At 42.2% G+C, this 26685-nt stretch overlaps 1 protein-coding gene across 3 annotated transcripts in view; it reads right to left on the bottom strand.

Moving 5' to 3' along the window:
• Nucleotides 1–26685, bottom strand: part of FGF12 (fibroblast growth factor 12) — a 701986-nt gene that overhangs the window by 260890 nt on the left and 414411 nt on the right. The window contains exon 1 of one of the 3 annotated variants that reach the window (XM_082252030.1): nt 20609–21027. The exons of the other annotated variants lie outside the window; for them this stretch is intronic. Within the exon in view, the coding sequence (XP_082108156.1) occupies nt 20609–20807 (199 nt within the window). The 5' untranslated portion in view covers nt 20808–21027. Of the gene's footprint in view, nt 1–20608; nt 21028–26685 lie in introns of those variants that run through there. 3 annotated transcript variants of the gene reach the window in all.

Genomic DNA, 26685 nt, shown 5'->3' with positions numbered 1-26685 from the left:
GAACCAAAATATCTGCTAAGCACCTTGAGAATATATTGAGAAGTGCTACTACATCCATCCAACCAGATATTGATGTGTTAGTTTATCAAAAACAGTGTCAAATATCACACTAGTTTGATGTTGCCATCTTTTACTTTTATATAAAAAAATAAAGTTTTGTTACACAGATAGGTACATTATCTATTTCAACCAATGCCCTTGGAATCTTGCTGACTTTTTCTTCTCATTGGCTATCCTTAGTGTTTAGTGTATACGTGATCCAAGACAATTCCTCTTTTTCAGACGTGGCCCAGGAACATCAAATGGTTGGACATCCCTGCTCTTAAGTAATCTCTTGGTGCTTATTTCCCAAGGGAAAATCACTTGGCCTGAGCACTGTCACAATTGGGGCATGCCTAACTGTGTATAACGGCTAACGATCAGGTCATTACCTGCTTGGGATCTTTTACATAGTTACATAGTTACATAGTAGGTGAGGTTGAATAAAGACAATAGTCCATCCAGTTCAACCTGTGTAGGTGTGTGTGGCTGTAATCATCTCACATACCCCTGAATGTTCTGATCCTTGAGATGCACGTCCAATAGTCTTTTGAAAGCCACCATACTACCCGCAGAAACCACCTCTTGTGGTAGAGAATTCCACAATCTTGTAGCCCTAACAGTAAAGAACCCCCCACGTTGCCTGAGGTTAAAACGCTTCTCCTCTAATCGCATTGTATGCCCCCGAGTCCTCATGCAATCCCTTCGACTGAACAGCTTTTTTTCTAAGCTGAGATCCCCATTGAGATATTTAAAAATTCATGTCCCCCCTCAGGCGCTTCTTCTCCAGGGAGAATAAATCAAGCGATTGCAGCCGCCCTTCATAATCAAGGTCCTCCAAACCCCTAATTAGTTTAGTTGCCCTTCTCTGGACTTTCTCCAGCTCCAACACATCCCTTCTGAGGACTGGCGACCAGAACTGGACAGAATACTCCAGATGCGGTCGGACCAGAGTTTTATAAAGTGGAAGGATTATAGTCTTATCTCTGGAATACATCCCTTTCTTTATGCATGCTAATATTCTGCTAGCTTTGGCAGCTGCTGCTTGACATTGCATGCTGTTGCCTAGTCTATCATCAACCAAGACTCCCAGATCCTTCTCCATTTTTGATTACCCCAAGGGTTCCCCTCCTAACGTGTATTGTGCTTTTATGTTTCTAGTCCCCAAGTGCAAAACCTTACACTTCTCTACGTTAAACCTCATTTGCCAAGTCGTTGCCCACTCCGTTATTTTGTCCAGGTCATCCTGTAGGATATCTGCTTCATGCTGTGCAGTTATTGCCCTGCCCAATTTTGTGTCATCTGCAAAAACTGCTATTGAACTACTGACCCCGACCTCAATGCTGTTTATGAATAAATTGAACAAGGTTGGTCCCAGGACTGAGCCTTGGGGGACCCCGCTTACTACCTCAGACCAGTCTGAGTATGCGCTGTTTATTACCACCCTTTGGACACGCCCTTTTAGCCAGTTCCGTATCCAAAAGCAAACCCTGCTGTCGCTACCTGCAGACCTTATTTTTTAAATTAAGTGCTTATGGGTAACTGTATCAAACGCCTTAGCGAAATCTAGGTACACCACATCCACTGGTCTGCCCCTATCTAGCTCACAGCTCACCTCCTCGTAGAATGCTAATAGATTGGTTTGACAAGAACGCCCATTTGTAAACCCGTGCTGGTTATTACTGATGATGCTGTTGTCTTTAGCAAACTCTACGATATAGTCCCTTATCATCCCCTCCAGAAGTTTACATACTATCGATGTCAAACTGACAGGCCTATAATTTCCCGGGACATGCCTCTGACCCTTTTTGAATATCGGAATCACGTTAGCTTTCCTCCAATCTCCTGGTACATCTCCTGTCCTAATACTGTCCGCAAAGATCAGGAACAGTGGTCTGGATATAACCTTACTGAGTTCCTTGAGTACTCTCGGATGTACGCCATCCGGGCCTGGTGATTTGTTTGTGTTAAGTTTATCCAGCCTTTCCCTGATTTCACCCTCTGTTAGCCATAGTGGCAAGTCCTGTGTATTACTACTAACCAAACAGTCATGGTCAGTGTACCCCTCCGTTTCCTGTGTAAATACTGACGAGAAAAAAGCATTCAGCACGGTTGCTTTTTCAGTGTCCTCTGTAACCATCCTCCCATCATCGTTAATTATGTGTCCAATATGCTCTGCCCTAGTTTTTTTGCTGTTGATATACTTAAAGAATTTCTTTGGGTTTTTTTTTACTATCCTCCGCTATTTGTCTCTCAAAGTCTATTTTAGCCATCTTGATTTCGTGTTTACACTTCTTATTTGCCTCCTTGTATTGGTCAAAAGCCAATACTGTGCCTTCTGATTTATATTTCCTGAAGGCCAATTTTTTTCCCCTAATAAGGCCTTTAACGCTACGGTTTAGCCAGCCAGGTTTGGCCTTGTCTCTTCTAAATTTATTTCCCATAGTAATGCACTGCAAGATGCCTTTGCTTAATATGTTCCTAAAGCATTCCCATTTTTCCTCTGTGGTCAGGGATCCTAGGGTTCGGTCCCAGTTTACCCTTTCCATCAAAGAGTACAATTTTGGAAAGTCTGCCCTTCTGAAGTTAAGGGTTCTTATGTTCCCCACTTGCCTTGTTCTATTGTTATTTACACTTTGATTAGGTTACATTGGCATTCAGGGCAGCAGGCAGGAGCAGAGGACAATAAGCTATGGTACTGGAAGGTTCCTGCTATGCATTTTGTTTTGTTTTTTTGGGGTTTGGTTGCGAACTCAGATTTTTTTTTTTAACGGGGAGATACAATGATGGTAGGAGCTAAACTATTCTGGTTCTAGCAGTTCTACAAAGCTCAGCACGTATTACAATACAAAAAAAAATGGAAGCACACGAAAATTTGAAAATGGAAAATGAAAAAGTCGTCCAAAAATGACATTAAGACCAGGTCTGAGCTTGTAATTCAGCCCCATTGCTTTCCCTCTTCACAAGAGCCATAATGCAGCCTTGGAGAAAAAAAAACATGAACATTATTTTTTCCATTTATCCGGGTGTCTTTGGCCAGGTTCAACGATGTCACAAGTCTTTTTCTCCCTCTTTTTTCTCTGGCAGTAGGTAGACCCTAAGTAATGCAAAGAACTGTGCTATGTAGTTATTCTATTGTGAGCCCAGGACAGGGGGCAGAGCCTTTACACCAAAAATAGAAGCGGTGATCAGGAGCCTCTGCAGTGAGTCTGCGGGGGACAGCACCAGTAATTAGCTTAGTATAGTAGCTGGAACAGATTTTTTATTTTTAAACTGCTCTGGGGGATTAAATTCATCTGTTTGCACCCCAAGCTGTCCCTAAGCTGTAAGGTATATATTGTAATAATAGCATAAAAATGTTCATACTAAAAATACCCTATACTTTCCTTTTAAGCTAAACCGAAATCTCATTACCAATGGATGACTATATACACAAATCCACTGCAGGGTAACTTAAAGCCAAATGTTATTTTTTTTGGGGGGGGGAGGGGGAGGATGCTCCAAACAATTTATTTATACATAATAGTGTGTATTCTATTACCTGCAGGCTGCTCTATTCTGGTAAAAAGAAAACCTCTTCCTTAATAGTTGCCGAATATTGCCCTAAGCTGCTTTCTTTCAGTGCTGTAAGGGTTAACAGCAGCTGCTGCTACTGTAAAGAGTTGTGCCAATTACCCACCCCCTTCCGCCCTCTCCACAAATTCAGAGATGTTGTACTACTGTTCTCTCACAATGCATCACATTCTGTGAACAGAGGAGGAGCGGATGAATAACAGGATCTCCACCACCTAGTCACAGAATGCGTTGCGTTGTGGAAGAATAGTAGTATGAGGGCTTTGAATGGCAGGGAGGGCCAAAGCTAATGGCCAAGCAGTCGATCTCTTTAAATTTACTACTAGCAGTGGCTACTGATATCCCATACAGCCTAGGAAGATAGCTGCTCAGGGCAATTTCCAGGTGACATGAAGTAGGGATTTTTACAAAAAGCAAAAGTCTGTAGGACAGGGGTCTCCAAACTGTGGCCCGGGGACCAGATGCATCCCTTTGCTTACTTTTATCTTGGGGCACAATTCCCTCCACTCAAACCAACGGGGCAAAATTCCCCCCACTGACACCAATGAAGGCGCACAATTCCTACAAATGACATCAGTGATGGGGCACAATTCCTCCCACTTTCACTAAAGATGGGGTATTGTTTTTTCCCACTAACGTCAGGACCTGTTCTACTCCAGCCATCCAAAAGTCTGAAGGTCAGTAAGACATGGGATACATGCCATTACAAATGCATCTGATGTTGTTAACCACACACACACACATACTCTAAATTTCAGCTTTAAAAAAGCACTTCTGTGTAAAAATGGCACGCAAACCGAACATTTTGATCTAAAGTAGTTGATCTTTTAACCACAGGGCTAAGAACTACAGAACCCCCTCCCCCAGCCCTAAACAATATGGATAATGCTTGGGCTCTTGTATAAATCAATCAATGTCCAAAACTTTGCCAAGCAAGATATCAATTTAGCTAACTACTATAATCTTGTTCTGAAATCCATTGTAACAGATAAGATGTAATAATTCATTTACTTTTGTATTTGAGCATGCAAAGCTTTTATGAGTGCATGAACCGAGCAGTTTAGAGCATTTAATTATCATTAATTTGTGCACAAACATCTGAGCATATGAGATGCAGACGAGGCATTTATTCCAGCGGCCAGATCTTAACCTGAGGCTGTAAAAAGCTATGTAATTTAAGACAGCTTGGCCAACATGAAAAAAAAAAAGCAATTGTGGGCACAGGCCTTTGTGAATTTATCTATACTGCCCGTAGGGCATCATTTTGTAACTGGTGTGTGAAACAACTGTACAAATCACAGGCATCTCAAGATTCCCCATTGAGGCTCAGCTAGGAGTTAAATGACAGACCCGCCTATAATACAGAGGCAAGTGATAGCAAAGGTTTTGTTTGTAGTCTGAAGGACTCTCTAAATATCTCCTTCACAGCTTCTCGCAGTATTTGTTTCATGGCAGGGCAACGGAGAGCACACATGCAGTCTGCAATCTGAGAAATCAAGTGCATCACTTAATAATAGGCTTGTCTCTTCAGGAAACAGTCGTGTTCCCCGGACAGGGAAATTCCCCATCAGAGCATGATTAGTTTACAGAGTCCTATAGGAAATAAGATATACAGTGCCTTGCAAAAGTATTCGGCCCCCTTGACATCAGTGACATTACTACAGTAATCAGTGTTATACATATGCACTGTTACTGTAAAAATGACACTGGCAGGGAAGGGGTTAATTTTTATTGGTGATCAAGGGGTTAATGTATGCCTGGTGCTTACTAACATGTGTGGGGGGAGGTGACTGAGTGACACAGGGACAGATCGCAGGTTCAGCTATGCTGAACCCTGCAATCTGACCCTGCCTGTCACTTAGGAGATCCACCCGCTTTGTTTACACAAGCGGGCGGATCTCCACACTCAATTCCCCGACGAACGGGGAAGAGTGGCAGTGATCACCGCCGCTCCTCCCCTGGCTCGACTCCCGCTGTAACTGAATACAGCGAGGGCGAGCCTCCGGCGGCGTGCGCGCGCCGCCGAGAGAGGGGAATGTCTGGTGACGTAGGTCTACGTCGCCAGACGTTATCAAACCACTTTGCCGCAGTACAGTCAACATGACTGGTCGGCAAGTGGTTAAAGGAAACTATAATATATATTGATCAATACTTTAATAACCTGTTTATACATTTTACATGTTTATACATTATTATATCCTTTTTTAATTGTTTGTAAGAAATCTTTAGGTTACAAACATTTAATACAAACAGGGTGACGACACACATACGGTAGCAAACTATGCTAGGCTTTGCTGCAGGAAAGCACTGCCAACTGTCAGAATACCCGAACATCAGCTGCTCCAATGATTTCTGATAGATGTCAGATGGGATAGTGTCACGCACAATGTGAATTTCAAAATTAGATCTATTTTTTTTTTGGTATAGCAGTAAATTAGCAATTGCAAACGTTGCTCATTATCCACGAGATAACCTCCTGCTGGCTGCAATTGGTAGATATAATATATATATATATATATATATATATATATATATATATATATATATATTTAGTTTGAAAAAGCTCAGTACAGCTAAAATACAACCCATTCATTGTAATGTGCCTAGGCACACAGGCACGTAAACAAGCGCCGTGCATTCTTCAGTAAAAAAAAAAAAATAGAAAAATCTGCTTTTTTGGTCAGTAATTTACGCCTCATGCGCGCAATACGCAAATTCCCATTTACATATTGTGCAGAACAAGAATGCGAGGATAATTTTTCGTGCATTTGCATAAAAAAAATGAGATGCTGAAACAGGAGTATCATGTGCAAGAGGCCTTTCCATGTACAGCCTGGAGGCAAATCTTTATGTCTGAATGCATGCTACTGCCTGGGAGCATTAGGACAGGAGTCATAAAAATGTTGGGGGGGGGGGGGGTTGCCTTATGAGAAATGTAGTTAAAGTGGAACCATATCCAAAAAATAATTTTTAATGTATTTGTATAAAAAAAGAGGCAGATCTTCTAGCAGTTTTTTTACTGGTGTCCGTGCCTTTCTGTCCAAAGCACTGATGTTAGCTAAACTGTCTGTCTCTCTTCTCTGGAGTGCATTCTTCTACATTCTTACAGAAAATCAACTTAGTAGCCAGTGACACTTTCAACAGCCCTCCGTTGATTCCCCAAGATAATGTATAAAGAACACAGGGAAAGAAAATAGAAAGTTTGGTTCAATGCTATGCCTTGGTTGTCACTAGAATAAGAAGTGAGTGAATGGTGATACTTTTTTTGGGCGACAGGCGTCCCGCGATTGGGTTTGCATAATTTTACAGGGGTTTGCTGGGTGACAATCGTGGCAAAATCGCACCGCGATTGGGGTGCCACTGAGGAGTATTGGCATTGCACAAGCATCTCATGATTTGCCGCGATTTAGAATCATTGTGATTCCGCCTGTGATTTGGATCGTTCAGGTGCGAATGGAGCCTAAATCTCCCAGTGGGGACACAGACAACAAAACCTTCCTATCAGAGAATCGAATCTTTCCTTTCTTTATGTAAAACTAACTTCTGTCTGGAATTCAACATTAAAGTATAACTAAAGGCAAAACTTTTTTATAGTTTTAGAGGGATTAAAACGTTTGCCAGTTTTTATCACTGTCTGTGCCCCCGGTAAGGAGATTCACCCTCTCTAGTTGTCCTATTTACCATTATCATTGAAAGTAAAAGTAAAAGAAAATTGTCCCCAGAAAAGTAATAGATGGGAAATATTCCAATGGGGATCTAGGGGTCCCCAAGGAATTCCCTTAATTTTCAGGGATTTCCTCTCACTTCCTGTTTGGCTATGGGACAGGAAGGGAAAGCTCTACAATGGGACACAGATGGTCAAAAAAAATCCTACAGGGGTTATAACCTTCCCTTGCCTAGAGTTCTACTATAAACACATGCCAGGCGCTTTCTTTTTTAAGTATAAGGAATATAACTGGATGCCTTTTATTTTAGGCTATTTGTATACCTGGGATTTTGAATACAACATGGGCTTCACTAAAATCCTAGGGACCCAAGTTAAAGGAGCTTTGTGCTAAACGAGATATGTAGGTTGTGGCTGACATCTTCTCCTGAAAATACTAATTGCCAGGCTGTGTTTGGCTGAAGTACCAGTGAAGTAAGAACCGCTGATTTACATACTGATTCTGGTTAAAGTGTTACTAAACCCACAACAGTAAAATCAGTGCGTAAATGGAGTAAAGCAGGGATCTCCAAACTACAGCCCTCCAGCTGTTGCGGAACTACACCTCCCATGAGGAATTGTAAAACTCTGACATTCACAGACATGACTAGGTATGATAGGAATTGTAGTTCCTGAACAACTGGAGGGCCGTAGTTTGGAGAACCCAGGAGTAAAGCATGCTTGTTATACTCACTGTGGAACCTAAGGGGTTAATCCACTACATTGTGTAAAAAGGCTGTTTGATCCTATCTTCTCTGATCCCCCCTTTATTACTGTCCCCAATCCATCTGCTGATATAACAGAGCCTTGGGGGCACTCTGCACATGCTCAGTTTGGTGTGTATTGCTAGAGAGTTTTTTGTGTTTTTTTTTTTGGGGGGGGGGTGCATGTGATCAGCTCAGGGCCAATCAGCACTGTCCAGATAGAGGGTCAGGGGTCATGCAGCCTCATAGGACAATAGACAAGTAAAATCTCCTGCGCTCAGGCACTGCGTTAAAGGGAAGGCTGTGTTATTGGCATTTAGGCTCTTGCTGCCCTCTCAGGAAGATGGGTATCCACATGGACTAGAAACATAGAATAACATAAGAAAGGCGCACTGACCTAGTGCAATATCATAAGACATTTATTGAAAAGTAAAAGAGAATGCCATACATCATACTCACAAACATATGCTGAAAATATGCATATAAAAACTCCTTTTGCAGTCAGGAGACCTCCAGGACTGGGCTACTTTTCAGTACTGCAGGAGGACTGGAAGGCGTCCGTATTGATCAGTATACATTTGTGAGTATGATCTATGGCATTCACTTTTACTTTCCAATACATGTCTTATGATATTGCACTAGGCCTTTCTCTTGTTTTTAGGACAGTCAGAGGAGAATGTAAACTCCTCCTACAAGCTTTAACCACACACTATATACACTGCTTTATACTGTTGATGAGTAAAGGTATTTAGCAGTTTATATTTACTAAAATAATTGCATTTCCATGTTCTGTGTACTGTGGGAGTCCAGATATAGTGAATGCAGGGGCCTGGGTTTAGTAACACTTTAAGTGACTCAAAGGGAATAATGAAACATGAAAGCAAGCTACTTGCTAAGCGGTGATCCCCTGGGTGAATATAAGATGGAAAATAACCTGGGGATCCAAGTGGACAACAGGCTTGGCAGTGGCATGCAATGCCAAGCCGCTGCAAGCAAAGCCAACAGAATACTGGGATGTATAAAAAAGGGGATTCACTCCAGAAATAAAGAGATTATTCTTCCACTCTACAAGACTCTGGTCCGGCCACATCTGGAGTATGCTGTCCAGTTCTGGGCACCGGTCCTCAGGAAGGATGTGCTGGAACTGGAAAGAGTCCAGAGAAGGGCAACAAAAATAATTAGGGGAATGGAAGACATCAGCTATGAGGAAGGACTACAAGCACTGAACCTATTCTCTCTGGAGAAGAGACGATTGAGGGGGATGTGAAATCAATGTACAAATACTGTACTGGTGAGGACCCTAGCATAAGGAACAAACTTTTCAGAGAAAGGGAATACAATAAGACACGTGGCCACTCACTAAAACTAGAGGAAAGGCAGTTTAACCTTAAAATACGTAAGGGATTCTTTACTGTCAGAGCAGTAAGGATGTGAAATTCTCTTCCACAAGCAGTGGTATCAGCAGGGAGCATTGATAGCTTCAAAAAACTATTAGATGGACACCTTAAAGACCACAACATACAGGGGTATACAATGTACGGTTAACAGCAAACACACACATCATAGGTTGAACTGGATGGACTGATGTCTTTTTTCAACCTCACAAACTATATAACTATGAATTTAAATCCTTTATCTGCGTGAGAACCTGGTAAATAGAATTTTTAGAAGGAGGTTACTAGTTGCAGCCTAAGGCCTTGTTCACACGGGCGTACTACTGTCCCATTTAAGTCAATTGGCATGCCATGGGTGCTTAGACACAGCTGCTGCTCCCAATTTGCCAGCCATGCGGGTGCACAGCCCCAAACAGACACTGTCTATGTTCATGCAGCTGCTGGGTCCCAACTGATTTGAATAGCAATGCCAGCGCAGAGATGTTCAGAATACCTGTGCATCCATGTGCAGGCAAACGTTGCCCTCATACGGGCGTATGCTACCCTACACTGAAATCAACCAGGCCTAAATACTTCTAAGTACAGGTTTACTTTAATCAAGGCTAAATAAATGTCGCTTTACAAGTCGGCATGCATAAAATACCTAGTAAAGGAATGTCATTATTCCAGTCTCTTGACTTTGATCCACTTGTATCTTTTCACTTACATGAATTCTTCCTTACACTGTATGAGTATTGCACATGATACAACAAATTCAATGTCCTCTTTTGCGCCAGTTGTGCAGAAATGTCATCTTGTATTCACACATGCACCGCAGTCTGGTGTTAGCCAAGAAAGAATGAGGGGTCACTGTGGGTTTGGCATCTCTAATCTCATTGTTACTGATGAGAGATCTGACTGTATATGGCCTCCCTAAGGCACGGTAGTGGCCTCTGCCATGTTACATAAATACTGCATTAATCTGCTACCATAAATATACATCGTACTGTAAATGCCAAGCAGACTTAGTAGAATGTCATAGCCCCTGTGAGATTCATTTTATGTTGCTCTCCCATCTTAATTATAGCTAACTATTAACTAAGTGAAAATTAATAGCACACAACACATTATTGATATCTAAAGAAGCAGGAAAGAATACTCTAAAACTTACTTGAAATAAAAAATACATGAAAAAATAAGGCTTTTGAAATGCTAATTAATTATTACAAGCGCTTCCATTAAAGAGGCTCCTGCTGAGACATAATTCCTCGTTTTATTGAACATTTGACTTTTCTAAAATAAAATGCAGAATGTACAGAAGGAGCCGAATTCAACAATAACCCCAAACCTTTAGAATCTGATCACACATCAGGCTTTTGTGGGACAGGTTAATTGCATTCTATGGGCAACCTGCTGCTACATTAAGCCCTACAATCAAACACAAAACTTCTCTTTTGTCACTCCTTAAAGTTAAACTAACACTAAAAAAGTTTTTCTACCTTAATGCATTCCTTGAATGAAGGTAAAACATGTTTCCTATTCTGTGTGAAGGGGGAGAGAGGGGAGAATAGATCTGTGCACAGCTGTATCTCTTCTCCCCTCTTTTCCTCTTCACACAGCCATTGGCTCCTGCTGCTGTCAATCAAATACTGTAAAAAGGAAGTGGGGGCGGGGCTAAGTCCCGCTGTGTAAATCGATGCAGCATAGCTCCATTGACACATAGCTCAGGAGCGTGCAGACAAAATGTGCCTCCATAGCAAACAGCTTAGCTATGGGGACACATGAAGAAGAGGAGGAGCCAGGAGCGCCGCCAGGGGGGACCCAAGTAGAGGAGTATTGGCACCGCTTTGTGCAATACCACTGCCAAGAGCAGGTAAGGAATAACATGTTTTGTTATTTTATTTATTGTTTTTTTTTTTTTTAACTTTAGTAAAAGTTGGTAAAGTTAAAGAGGGACTACAGTCTGCTCACATAATTTGTAATAAAAACATATATTCCATTCTGAAGCTTCCCTCCAACCACTTTGCATATTATTTTATATATGCTGTGATTCTGTACTTGCCAAATATGCTACAGAAATCTCCCTCCACTAAGTCTGGCTGCAGCCATTTGAACTGTGGGCAGCTGAAGCTGTTGACTGTTCACTTCCTGGATTTACACAGACAAACAGAGGCACACACACACACAACTATACAGACACATATATATATATATATATATATATATATATATATATATATATATATATATATATACACAGACACACACACACATATATATATATATATATATATATATATATATATATATACACATATACATACACACACACACACACACACACACATATATACAGACACATATATATATATATATATTATTATAGATAGATAGATAGATAGATAGATATACACACAGACACACACACACACCACTGCTTGCCTGCACATTTCTCCTCTCTTGATGGATCTAGAGTCTCTGTAGCTTCTTGTTATCTCCACACTCATCCAGCCCCCTCCAGCTTTGCAGCTCTCATTGGCTCTCCTATGACTCACCCCTCCTCCTCAGAGTGTGAGAGAGAGAGCTGTGCATTATGTCATTAGCCTAGGGTAAGTACCAGACAAGAAAGAGGAAGTGGGCTTTATAAGGTATATACTGGCAGAAAAAAAAAAGGTTTTACTATCCAAAGTTAAAACAACAAGGGCAGAAGATTTAATAGATGGAAAAATGAAAAAATAACTGAAGGTCTGCCTTAAAGTGGTTGTAAAGGCAGACAGTTTTTTTGTTTTATCTTAATGCATTCTAATTAGCCCCCTTCAGCCCCTTCCATATTTACCTGAGCCCCCTCTCGATTCACCAATGTTGCACAAGAACCTTGGCTGTCGTGAACTCTACCATTGGCTGAGAAAACAGCAGGTGCTGGCAATCAAAGTCAGTTAGCCAATGAGGAGAAAGGGGGTGGGGTCTAGTTGAGGCTCTGTGTCTGAACGGACACACAGAGCAGTGGCTCTGCTCCGTGTCCCTGTCGCAAGCTGCTTCTGGGCTGCTCTGCGCAAAACCAACTGCACAGAGCAGGTAACAATAACGTTTGGGTTTTTAAACAAAAAAACAAGACTTTAGTATCACTTTAAAGTGGAACTTCACTGCACCTGAGCACCACAAACCAAACGTGGTTAAATTCATTTTTAATATTTAAAGCAAACTCACTTATCCACCTCAATTCTTTATCTTGCTAAGAAATCACATTGCAAAACACCCCCAAGGATTTTTGGCCATGGCCATCCTAAATAAGGGCAGATGATTCATGTAGCATTCACTTCCTGGAATCCATCTGCCCAGAGCTCAGTCATCGAGGCAGGAGGGTGTGCTTAGCTAAGAAAACCCATCTTTCCCTCCTAAAGACTCCTGGGATGTATGACATTATTTGCCTAGGCATGGAAACCATGAAGTAACTGAAGAAATGGAAAACCAAGTTTAAAACAAGTAAATATAGTACTCGTTCCTATCTATTTACCAATGCTGGCAGCATGAGGATTACAAATAGTCAGTGTTGACTGAGAGAGTGATGTTCCACTTTAAATGATGATAAATCGCATAAGGACTGCCCCATGTACATATACTGCGACAGAGCAGCCCCTAAGCTCAAAATAAAGTACCTGTACGTGATTTTCTTCTTCGGCTCTGGGGCGCACGCCGCTGGAGCCCCGCTCCCCCTGTGATTGGACACACCGGGAGCCAATGTCCACCAGGAACCCAGCAATCATTCAGACAGAGGCAGAACAGGGGTCTGCCTATGTAAACAAGGCAGACCGCCAGTCTGGAGATCTTGTGTTTCTAAGCAGAAACACGGATCTCTGTTTACCTTTAGTCAAAGCACATCCCCCACAGTTAGAAAGCACTCATAGGGAACACATTTAACCCTTTGATTGCCCCTGATGTTAACCCCTTCCCTGCCAGTGGGGATTCACGATACCATTTTTGTAGCAAAGAGTACGGGTACCGATACTTTTTTTTTTTAAATACTCGCTTATACCAATTACTGATACCTATTTTCCAGGTCCCCACTGTGCCCCCCTGCACTCCTGTTCCCCACTGTACCACCCTGAATGCCTGTCTGTCCCCTTCCTGCACACCTGTTCCCCACTTCCCCCACTCATCTGTTCCCCACTGTACCCCGCTTAACCTCTCTTCCCCACTATAATCCCCCTCCCCTTCCCCACAGACAAATCTTTTCCCCATTGTACCTCCTACATACCCGTTCTTCACTGTGCCCCTCCCCTGCACACCAGTTCCCCACTGTACTACCCACTGTTCTACCGCTGAAGATCTACGTGCGACATGCTGCATGTTCTTCTCCCATTACCTGGGAGGAGGTGGCTTTAGCTGAAGAAGAGCAGTGCTGATGCATGTCCTCCCACAATAGATCCGACAGTCTGGGAGGAGGTGGAGGATGGTAAAATCAGGGGGAGCAGGACTTCCTTGTGGTTCGCTTCCTCATGACGCACATCCGGCTGCTGGCTTATCTTTGTTCCGGCTCTTTCCTCTCATGCTAATGCTGTACTGCAGGCTGAGGATAGAGTGGACACCCAGCAGGAGAGGGCTCTCATCCTACAGGGAGCCCTAGCAGCAGCTGCCCCTGGTTTTAATCAAATGAAAAACACAGCGGCCCCGCTCATTATCACCCAATGATTGCTACATTCTTTTGTGAACATTTTAGTTGTCAGCAGGAGAATCCCGCTGGCAGCTGAAAGAACCGAGCCAGTAGGTATCGGTTTTAAGTATTAGTGGATTTGCACGAGTACCGATGCTTGTGCAAATGCTTAGTATCGGCACTGATACCAGTATCGGTGCAACCCTACCTGCCAGTGTCATTTACACAGTGACAGTGCATTTTTTTAGCACTGATTACTGTATAGGTGTCACTGGTCCCCAAAAAGTGTCACTTAGTGTCAATTTGTCCACTGCAATGTCGCAGTCCTGCCAAAAAATCACCGATCGCCGAAATTACTAATAAAAAAAAAAAAAGTCCCTAAATTAATCCAGTTTGTAGACGCTGTAACTTTTGCGCAAAGCAACCAATATACGCTTATTGCAATTATTTTTTTTTTACCAAAACTATGTAGCAGAATACATATTGGCCTAAATGTATAAAGAAATTAGATTTTTTTACATTTTTTAATTGGATGTGTTTTATAGCAGAAAGTTTCTTTTCAAAATTGTCGGTCTTTTTTTGTTTATAGCGCAAAGAATAAAAACCTGAGAGGTGATCAAATACCACCAAAAGAAAGTTCTATTTGTGTTGGGGAAAAAAGACATAAATTTTATTTGAGTACAGTATCGCATGACTGCACAATTGTCAGTTAAAGTAACGCAGTGCCGTGATCAGATACCACCAGAGGTGATCAAATACCACCAAAAGAAAGCTCTATTTGTGTGGGGAAAAAACACAAATTTTATTTGAGTACAATATCGCACGACTGCACAATTGTCAGTTTAAGAGCCGGTTCACATTGCAGCGACCCGACTTGCCGGGGGGGCCTGTGAGGTCGCGGTGCGCAGCTCGCACCGCGACCTCGGAGCGGCCGGCACGGACTTCATATCATTGAAGTCAATGCAGGTCGCTCCAGGTCGCCCCAAAGAAGCTCAGGACCCTTTTTCTAAGTCGGAGTGACTTGTGTCGCTCCTATTAGAACGGGTCCTGTGCTAATCTATGGCAGGCGACCCACGGCGACTTGTCAGGCGACCAGGTCGCCTGACAAATCGCCCCAGTGTGAATCGGCTCAAAGTAAAGCAGTGCCATGATCAAATACCACCAAAAGAAAGCTCTATTTGTTTGGGGAAAAAAGGACATCAATTTTATTTAAAGTGGTTGTAAACGCCAAAAAAAAAAAAAACCTGCAAGACAAAGGCATAATGAGCTAGTATGCCTCGCATACTAGCTCATTATGAATTACTTACCTTAGAACGAAGCCCTGACACGGACCCCCGGACACCGCTGCGGGCGCTGACATAATCCCACGGCGTCTCTTCCGGGTTCGGCGGCTCCGGCGCTGTGATTTTCCCAGAGCCGCGATGAGTGATTTTCCGGCAAGCTCCCGGCAAGGGAAGCTGAAGGTCCGCCAGACCTTCAGAGCGCATGCGCCGCTCGCGTGAGCGGCTGCATGCACTGCAAATATCTCCTAAACCGTGCCGGTTTAGGAGATATTAATTGTACCTACAGGTAACCCTTATTATAGGCTTACCTGTAGTTAAAAGTGAAAAAAGCGGGATACTACCGCTTTAAGTACAGTATCGCACAACTGCACAATTGTCAGTTAAAGTAACACAGTGCCATGATCAAAAGGTGATCAAATACCACCAGAGGTGACCAAATACTACCAAAAGAAAGCTCTATTTGTGTGGGAAAAAAGGGACATCAATTTTATTTGGGTACAGAGTCTCACGACCGCGCAATTGTCAGTTAAAGTAACGCAGTGCCGAATTGCAAAAAATGGCCTGGTCAGGAAGAGGGTAAAGCTTTCCGGAGCTGAAAGTGTTAAAACATACTGCAATCTTAAAGTGGAGAAAGCCAAACTCTTCATGTTAGGCATTGGTTGAGATGGGATTGGACTTGGATTACCAAAATCTGGGTGGGAGTAGGAAGGGTGGATGTATATTTCCAAAAGTTGCCCTATTTCAATCTTTACAGTATAATGAGGAGATAAGCAAACAGTACACAGTGGATTAGGAATTGACCAGGATCAGCTTGCTTTTGAATGTTCCCTCACCTTACACCCAAATCTTATGGTCATATTAGCAGAGCGGATACTTTTTAGTTACAAGCCTCAAATTAAAATGTAGGACCAACATAAAAACTATATTAAAATCTGGAGCTTTTGCTCATACTCCAAAATTCCAGTATTTCCTTCAGAATCCTTGATAAGGGCAACAACCTTATTTGAACATGTTCTTACATTTACACTTTCCTGTCCCTGTAAATCCAGCTTGGAACATATTTGCCACTATGCTGCAGATATACTAAAGGAGTCAATTTTCCCTTGGACCAGTAAATCTGTGTTTGTATTAAATAGCCAATCACAAGCAAGGAAATTTCTATTTTTCGAACCCTTGCACGTGATTGGCTTTGTGATGTAAACACAGATTCAATCATAGAGCAAAGCGTAAAAAAAAAAAAAAAAAAATCACTGCTATCGTAAATCACCCTTTGCGTATACTGTACTTTACACCATAGGATGCGTTGGTCTGTATCAAATTTACATCTCACCATCGCTTAAAGCCACATCATCGCCTTGGCCCAATTACTTCATACATATCAAAGCGGTAATACATCTAAACAAAATACCACCAACTTCCATGAATAATTAAAGCGATGCAACATATGCTTTATTTCATTTTATAATCCACACACATCCTACCATATGTCACTATCAGCTTCTTCATTAAAAAAAGGGGCTAAAAGCAAAATTACGAGATACAACTTTTAATAAAGTCAAATGTGTATTTACTGCTTGTTTAGAGATTCTATTTTTACGCAGACATTTATTAGTAAACCTCTTAATATAACACACTTTTGATTGTTTAGGGAAATCTGTAGGATGGAAGAACAGCTGTGTCCTGTATTTATATAATATAGTGATTTAGGCTTTGAAGGAACCAGCTTTTCATGTAACACTATCATTTATTACAGGATTTGATGCATGCAAATATCCAGGGGTAGCATGCACAAAACGTCGGCTACATCTTACAGGAATAATACTGGGATGACGGCTCCCACTTGCTACATGCATTAGGAAGAATACAATGTAACCATTTTTTAGCAGCATGTGGATTCTTTTTTGTATATCATGGAACAGGTGCATGTCCTTTGTATGAAGACTGATCTCTGCCTATAAATGTACTGCCAATGGAAAAAAGAAAAAAATAAGGTGAGGGCAGTGGTGCATGAATTGTACCTTAGGTCCCATCACTTTCCAGTTCATGGGCTCCCCCCAGCCACTGCACTGGGATCATACATAAGGGCTTCAGCATTAAGAATTGGAAGGCAATGTTCAATTTTTAAAAGGGATCTTTGCAAATTGCACATGTGATGCTGACACATGACATTGAAATGATGCAATGAGAATCAAGAATAAAGATAATCGAACTATCATACATAGGGCTTTTTTTCTGAGAAATAGGTGCAGGAACTCAACCATGACCACACTGTAGGTGTCTTCGCCCCTCTCACTTGCAGGAAGATTATCCAGTGGGGGTGTTGGCATCTGCATGGCACCTGAATCCACCTTGTCCTCATCCTGCACTCAGTGAGAGCCGCTCAGGAGATCAGATCTGTGGGAGCCATTGGGAGACAAGTTACTTCTTGTCAAACACAGAAGCCGGACTTCTGGGTTTACAAGTGATAGTGGTGAGCAGGGAGCAGAGGACCTGAGCCAAAGGTGGTGGAACTGAGTTCCACCAAGTTCCAGCTGAAAAAAAGCCCTGATCATACACATACCATTTGTAATCAGAATCGGTAATAGCGTGTCTTTCGTTTAGAAGTCTAAATTCCTTGTATTTTGTACATACTTGGCTAATAACCTTGTGATTGCATATGGATTGTGTATGATCATTGATTATCTTATAAATACCATGGCTGTCATGGCTGACCTCCTCACTTTTAAGGACTTAAGAACAGCACTGAGGTGCAGAACTTTTTTTTGTATCACTATAGCCTCCAGTAGGCTTGTCACCTTTTCTGTGTAAAAAGACCAGCCTTAGGGCTCTTTCACACGGGCGGTCCGATCAGATCCGCCTGTCAGTTTTTTAGGCGGATCTGATCGGATCCTCCATGCAGCTCTATGGGGCAGCGGGTGTCAGTGGAGACACCTCCGATCTCCCATAGAGGGCAGCGGGTGCTGAGACACCTCCCTCTCCGCTCTGCAAGCGGAGACGGAGCTGTCATCCGCCCGGCTCAGCGGGGATCGCGGATCGATCCCCGCTGAGCAACACGGATCCGCCTGCGGAGGCAGACCGTGTGAAAGAGCCCTAAGGGACTTTTTCCTGTTATTATCATTGGCAGACAGGCCAGGTGGTAACCCTAACCCCTGAAATGCCATCTATTTTGCCCTTATTACAATCTGCCGCTAGGTAAGGGCCAGTTTCATTAATCAGACTGAGGATGGCATTAGGCAGGCATACTTTCTATCAATCTGATTGTACAATCTCCTTTTCAGCTACCAACTACTATGTAGTGCAAGAGTCTGCCTGATTGGATACAGATTGGATAGATTAGGTAGGCCCTCATCTTACATCATTTTGGTAAATCTAAAGTCTACAACAATTGTTTGGCTGGATTGTGATGTGCATGGTGGCCCTTAGATCTTTCGGGTAAAAAAATATATAGTGCAAGATCTTGCCTGACTGGATATAAGTTAATCAGGAACATTAGGTAGGTGCTTATGTTACAGATTGTAACCTCCCTGACATTAATGTACAATATGTATGTGAAGCACTGCCTAAATTGTTCCCGCTATAGAAATACTTGTATAATAATAGTTTTGGTAGACCCACATTTTTAAAGTGTTCTTTATTTTTCTTTTCCATAAAAGTATGCAGCACCTTGAAAGCCCCGTATTTTGTTATTTTCTTATAGTTTTTTTGGCAGACCCAAAGTCAATTGTACCGTCATATCGTCATATTGTAACATGCATGGCAAACCTTATACTGGCCACACACTATGCAATCCCCATTAGATCTGCCATCAACTGTGTAGTACAAGGGCCTGCCTGGGTGGCTAGAGAGTGAATGTATGTTTAGCTGTGTCCCTATATTACATGGTTACATCTAAAGGAGATTGCACAATCTGATATTTTTTAGCATAGGGTCAGCTTTATGGAGATCGTACAGTCTGATTGTATAGTGTACAGTAACCAGGGAGAAAAGAGAGGATGGATGGATAGGGGGGGATGGGTGGATAGAGGAACAGATGTATGGTGAGATGGATGGATGAATAAGGAAGGAAGGAAGGAAAAGAGAGGAAGGAAGGATGGAAGGATAGAAGGAAGGAAGGAAAAGTAAAGAAAAGATGGATGGAGGGATGGAGAAGTAAGGAAGGTAGGAGGGAAGGAGAATGAAAGGAAGGAAGGAAGGAGAAGAAGAGAGGAAGATGAATGGAAGGAAAGGAAAGAAGGGAGGAAGGAAGTAAGCAGAGGAAGGAGGATGAATGGAAGGAAGGAGGATAAATGGAAGGAAGAAAGGAGGGATGAAAAGGAGGAAGAAAGGATGGAAGGATAGAAGGAAGGAAGGAAAAGTAAAGAAAATATGGATGGATGGATGGAGAAGGAAGGAAGGAATGTAGGAAGGAAGGAGAATGAATGGAAGGAAGGAGAAGAAGAGAGGAGGATGAATGGAAGGAAAAAGAGGAAGGAAGGAGGATAAATGGAAGGAAGAAAGGAGGGATGAAAAGGAGGGAGAAAGGATGGAAGGATAGAAGGAAGGAAGGAAAGGTAAAGAAAAGATGGATGGAGGGATGGAGAAGGAAGGAAGGAAGGTAGGAAGGAAGGAGAATGAATGGAAGGAAAGAGAAGAGAGGAGGATGAATGGAAGGAAAGGATGGAAGGAAGGAAGTAAGCAGAGGAAGGAGGATGAATGGAATAAAGAAGAGGAAGGAAGGAGGATAAATGGAAGGAAGAAAGGAGGGATGAAAAGGAGGAAGAAAGGATGAATGAATAGAAGGATGGATGGAACTAAGAATGGATGGACAGATGTATGGAGGGATGGATGTATGGATGAAGGAAGGAGGATAAATGGAAGGAAGAAAGGAGGGATGAAAAGGAGGGAGAAAGGATGGAAGGATAGAAGGTAGGAAGGAAAAGTTAAGAAAAGATGGATGGAGGGATGGAGAAGGAAGGAAGGAAGGAAGGAAGGAAGGAAGGAAGGAAGGAAGGAAGGGAGGAAGGAGAATGAATGGAAGGAAGGAAGGAGAAGAAGAGAGGAGAATGAATGGAAGGAAATGAAGGAAGGAAGCAGAGGAAGGAGGATGAATGGAAGGAAGGAGGATAAATGGAAGGAAGAAAGGAGGGAGACAGGATAAATGAATGGAAGGATGGATGGATGAATGGAAGGACAGATGTATGGAGGGATGGATGTATGGATGAAGGAAGGAGAAATGTATGGAGTGATGAATGGAAGGAAGGAGGGTTGGATGGATGGATGGTGAGTAGGTGTAAGGCACTGACCTTGTTTTCTCCGGACCGGTCTTTTCCTACCACTGCAGAAGCGGACTTTACTGAAGACCCCCAGGACATGCCTCTCACACAGGGACCGTCCGTCCTTGCTGGGACTGGTGCGTCTCTTGGAGGTACACACCCGGTCACTATTAGACTCCCTGGCCTGTCTCTTCTGTCGGATGAGAGAGCTGGCTATAGCCGCAGCCATGGTGGGTGCAGGTGGGGGGTCGGGTCCCCCTAGAAGAAGAGCTGGCTGTCTATAGAGAGGAGTAGTGCCAGCTTAGAGATGAGATCGGCTGCAGGTGTGCGGAATCCTCCCCATACTCTTCTCCAGGATGATGGAGGGGAGAGGGGGGGGGGGGGATCAGGACTTCCCCATCACTCCTGATCCTGGAAGATCCCAACAGGTCAGCACAGGTTGGAAGTCATGGTGGTGGAAGATCTCGGAGAGAGAGAGGTCACAGTGTATTCCTGGGAGAGTCAGGCATCCTACATCCCTTTCTATGGAGGGACACATCCCGGGTCACCCACATCACAACCCCCCAGATCCATGTCAGCACTGTGAATCATCCACCATGTACACAGCGCAGCCCTGCTCTGCTGTCCTGGGATCTCAGCATGACATTAAAGTGCAGGCGGTCCTCTCGGTGACAGCAGGAGGAGGAGGAGGAAAGCAGGGACACTCCACATCCACTCACATGGAACACAGAGCAGGGAGGTGATCAGTGCCTGCTAACATCCGACCACTGCACATCGCCTCTCTCTCTCCTCTCTCATTCCTCCTGTCTCCCCTATCTGGCCTCTCTACGCAATCCTACGTGATCGAGGTTTGGATGAGAAACTCTCACCGGCAGTCCGAGGGAACTGCAGATCACATCCAGCCTGTCCCCTGTGTGAGCAGTTACACCGCTATGGACTATGGGGCCGCCGATATCATCAATTCCATCAGTCTCATCACACATCAATCACCTGTCACATTCATCTCTTCCATATACCTGGGTACCCATAGCCATATATCTACATCTGTGTACCCATATCTATATACTTACATCTGTGTACCCATATCTATATATCTACATCTGTGTACCCATATCTATATATCTACATCTGTGTACCCATATCTATATACTTACATCTGTGTACCCATATCTATATATCTACATCTGTGTACCCATATCTATATACTTACATCTGTGTACCCATATCTATATATCTACATCTGTGTACCCATATCTATATATCTACATCTGTGTACCCATATCTATATACTTACATCTGTGTACCCATATCTATATACTTACATCTGTGTACCCATATCTATATATTTACATCTGTGTACCCATATCTATATACTTACATCTGTGTACCCATATCTATATACTTACATCTGTGTACCCATATCTATATACTTACATCTGTGTACCCATATCTATATATTTACATCTGTGTACCCATATCTATATACTTACATCTGTGTACCCATATCTATATATTTACATCTGTGTACCCATATCTATATACTTACATCTGTGTACCCATATCTATATACTTACATCTGTGTACCCATATCTATATACTTACATCTGTGTACCCATATCTATATACTTACATCTGTGTACCCATATCTATATATTTACATCTGTGTACCCATATCTATATATCTACATCTGTGTACCCATATCTATATATCTACATCTGTGTACCCATATCTATATATCTACATCTGTGTACCCATAGCCATATATCTACATCTGTGTACCCATATCTATATATCTACATCTGTGTACCCATATCTATATACTTACATCTGTGTACCCATATCTATATACTTACATCTGTGTACCCATATCTATATATTTACATCTGTGTACCCATATCTATATATTTACATCTGTGTACCCATATCTATATACTTACATCTGTGTACCCATATCTATATATTTACATCTGTGTACCCATATCTATATATCTACATCTGTGTACCCATATCTATATATCTACATCTGTGTACCCATAGCCATATATCTACATCTGTGTACCCATATCTATATATCTACATCTGTGTACCCATATCTATATACTTACATCTGTGTACCCATAGCCATATATCTACATCTGTGTACCCATAGCCATATATCTACATCTGTGTACCCATAGCCATATATCTACATCTGTGTACCCATATCTATATACTCACATCAGTGTACCCATATCTATATACTTACATCTGTGTACCCATAGCCATATATCTAAATCTGTGTGCACATAGCCATATATCTACATCTGTGTGCACATATCTATATACTTACATCTGTGTACCCATAGCCACATATCTAAATCTGTGTGCACATAGCCATATATCTACATCTGTGTGCACATATCTATATACTTACATCTGTGTACCCATAGCCACATATCTAAATCTGTGTGCACATAGCCATATATCTACATCTGTGTGCACATATCTATATACTTACATCTGTGTACCCATAGCCATATATCTAAATCTGGGTACCCATATCCATATATCTACATCTGTGTATCCATATCTATATATTTATATCTGTGTACCCATAGCCATATATCAACATCTGTGTACCCATAGCCATATATCTAAATCTGGGTACCCATATCTATATACTAACATCAGTGTGCCCATATCTATATACTTACATCTGTGTACCCAAATCTATATACTTGCATCTGTGTACCCATATCTATATACTTACATCTGTGTACCCATATCTATATACTTACATCTGTGTACCCATATCTATATACTTATATTTTAGTATATGTCCTGCCGAAGCGAGGACTCTATATACTTATATATCTGTGTACCCATATCTATATACTTATATCTGTGTACCCATATCTATATACTTATATCTGTGTACCTATATCTATATACTTACATCTGTGTACCCATATCTATATATTTATCTCTGTGTACCCATATCTATATATTTATACCTGTGTACCCATACCTACATCTGTTTACCAATTCCCGTATACCTACATCTATGTGCTAATAGCCATATACCTACATCTGTGTACCAATATCTATATACCTACATCTATGTACCAATATCTATATACTTACATCTATGTATCTACATATGTTTACCAATATTGATGTACCCTCATCTATTTATTCACACCTATCTACCCACATCTGTGTACCAATGTCCATTTACCCACACCTGTGAACCCATCCCTACTACCCACATCTATATCCCTCTGCATCCACATCTATGTACCTACACCTATGTTCCTACATCCATGTTCCTACATCTGTGTGCCAATATTCATGTACTTACATCCATGTACCCACATCTATTTATCCACACTTATGTACCCACATCTATGTATTAATATCCCTGTACCTACATTCTTGCTGTACCTTTGTCTGTGTATCAACATCTACAGTACTTACCTACATCTGTGCACCAATATCCACCTACCTACATCCATGGTGTACCTATAGCTGTGTACTAACATCTTCATACCCACATCTGTGTACCAATATATATTTATGCACACCTGTGTACTCACTCCTACTACCCACATCTATATCTCTCTGCACCCACATCTATGTACCTACACCTATGTTCCTACATCCATATAAGTTCATCTGTGTGCTAATATCCATGCACTTACATCCATGTACCCACATCTACAGTATTTATCCACATCTATCCATATATGTGTACCAGTATCCATGTACTAACATTAATTGTGTACCTTTATCTGTGTATAAACATCTACGTACCTACATCTGTGTACCAATATCTACGTACTGTACCTACATCCATGGTGTACTTATAGCTGTGTATCAACATCTACATACTCATATCTGTGTACCAATATCCATGTATCTACACCTATCGTGTACTTATATTTGTGTACCAACATCTACATTCCCACATGTATCCATGCTGTACCTATATCATAGTACCAACATCTACATACCAACATGTGTGTACCAATATCTATTTACCTACATTCACAGGGTACCTATATCATAGTACCAACATCTACATACCCGCATCTATGTACCAATATCCATGTACCTATATCTGTGTACATACATCTCTACTATAATATTTGTAGACAGTCTTGCTGATTAATTAGAGACACGTGTTATATATCACCTTGACAAATGATCTACGGGCGCTTTGGTAATTTTACAAACCTGCATGAATTCATTTCTGACATGTCACAATTGGCAGCAATGGAATCAACTATCAAAAAAAACGTATTTTTATCAATAAAACAGTATGCATGTAAACCCACCATAAAATGAAATACTCTGCAGCTTACCAATCCGTAGATGAGATGGCTGCATTTGTTTTCTTTTTTGGGCTTGTTTTCCTTCATTTTTACCCGGTGATCTGGCCAGTAAGGCTTCATGTATACTTGGCCTTCATTTATCGTGGCAGCGGGAAAACGCAAAACGCTGCAAAATCACGTGGTATTTTTGCCACGCTTTACATTTTCCCGCGGCTGGCGGTCAAATCATTCCTATCCTGAACGCAATTCTCCCATGTTCAGGAGAGGAGGTAGGTTGAACCTAAGCTAACCAAAGCAGATCCTCAACTCTGCTAAAAGCTTATGTGTACATGGACACATAGGGGGTTATTTACTAAAACTGGGGAGTGCAAAATTTGGTGCAACTCTGCATAGAAACCAATCAGCTTCCAGGTTTTTTGCCAAAGCTTATTTGAACAAGCTAAAGTTAGAAGCTGATTGGCTACCATGCACAGCTGCACCAGATTCTGAGTGCTCCAGTTTTAGTAAATCTGCCCCGCGGGCTTTTATAGAATTAAGTTTAGGAGCTTTGGCAAAAAAAAAAAAAAAGAATACCAAAAGCTCCTAGACTCCAGTTTAAGAGCTAGTAGTGTACATGGAGCCTAACATACCTCCTGTGTTTGGGTGGCTCCCAAATCTATGGAGAAGCAAAGTAGCCACCCTCAGACAGCAGCATTGTCAGCCTGTGGGGAGGGGACACAACACAGATAACACTTTTTGAGCAGATACCAAACTGTTTATTTTTCCTTTTGGGATAAAAGGTTTTACATAAATGATTAAAAGCTGATGATTGTAAGCACCCCTGTCAGTGTTAAAGATGAATTCCAGGCATAGTATGGTTATATTGACACAGACTGGACCAATATAATTGTGTATATATATTATACCTGCCCGATGCCAGTGGAATGTGGAAATCACTGAAGTAGACACCACTACTTCGCTTACTTTTAGGTCCAATGCTCAGCGGCCGGCCTGATGCATTGTGAAATAAGGAGCTTTTGCAAAGCACTCTCTGATTGGAGGAGGTGGTGAGGTGGGTCAGTGACATCATAGTGACAGACTCCTTTTTTTATGTCTTTGTTATTCGACCCATTGTTAAACTTTAACCAGTTCCCGCCAAGCCTATAGTTAATGATGACCAGTCAGGACATCTTTTATTTTTTACATACTGTTACCGGTGAGTATCCCTGATCAATGCCACACTGGTTGTTTGATGATGCTGTACTGCACTGGTGACAGTATGTGAAAAAAATATATATATATTTTTAACCACTTGCCGACCGCCGCACGACTATCTACGTCGGCGGTCAGCCCCTCACAGGCAAACTAACGTAGGGCTACGTTGCTTGCTTGTGAGGGTCTAGGGAGCGAGCGCGCGCCCCCGGGGGCGCGCTCCCGCTCCCGCGTGGTCACGGACCCCCCCGCGCGTGTGACCAGCGGACCCGATGTCCGCCGGTCACTCGGCGATCGGCGGGGGAGAGGGAGAATGTCAGGCAGCTTGTGTAAACAAACTGCCTGTCATTCTCCTCGCTGCAAAGACACTGATAAAACGGATCTGGTATGTAGATCCGTTGATCAGTGTCCTTACAGCTAGAGCCACAGCCAATCACAGTAGAAACCACGCCCCTAGGGACACACACAGCCCCTCCCTTCCAAATAAAGTTAACCCCTTCACTACCAGTGTATTTTTACAGTAACAGTGCATATGTATAGCACTGATTACTGTAGAAATGTCACTGGTAACCCCAAAAGTGTCAAAAATGTCAGTCAAGGGT

Source organism: Pelophylax lessonae (assembly GCF_965119305.1).
Source record: "Pelophylax lessonae genome assembly, chromosome: 3".
NCBI lineage: Eukaryota > Metazoa > Chordata > Amphibia > Anura > Ranidae > Pelophylax > Pelophylax lessonae.
Note: the sequence above shows the minus strand (reverse complement) of the source record. Positions and strands in the feature narration are given on the sequence as shown.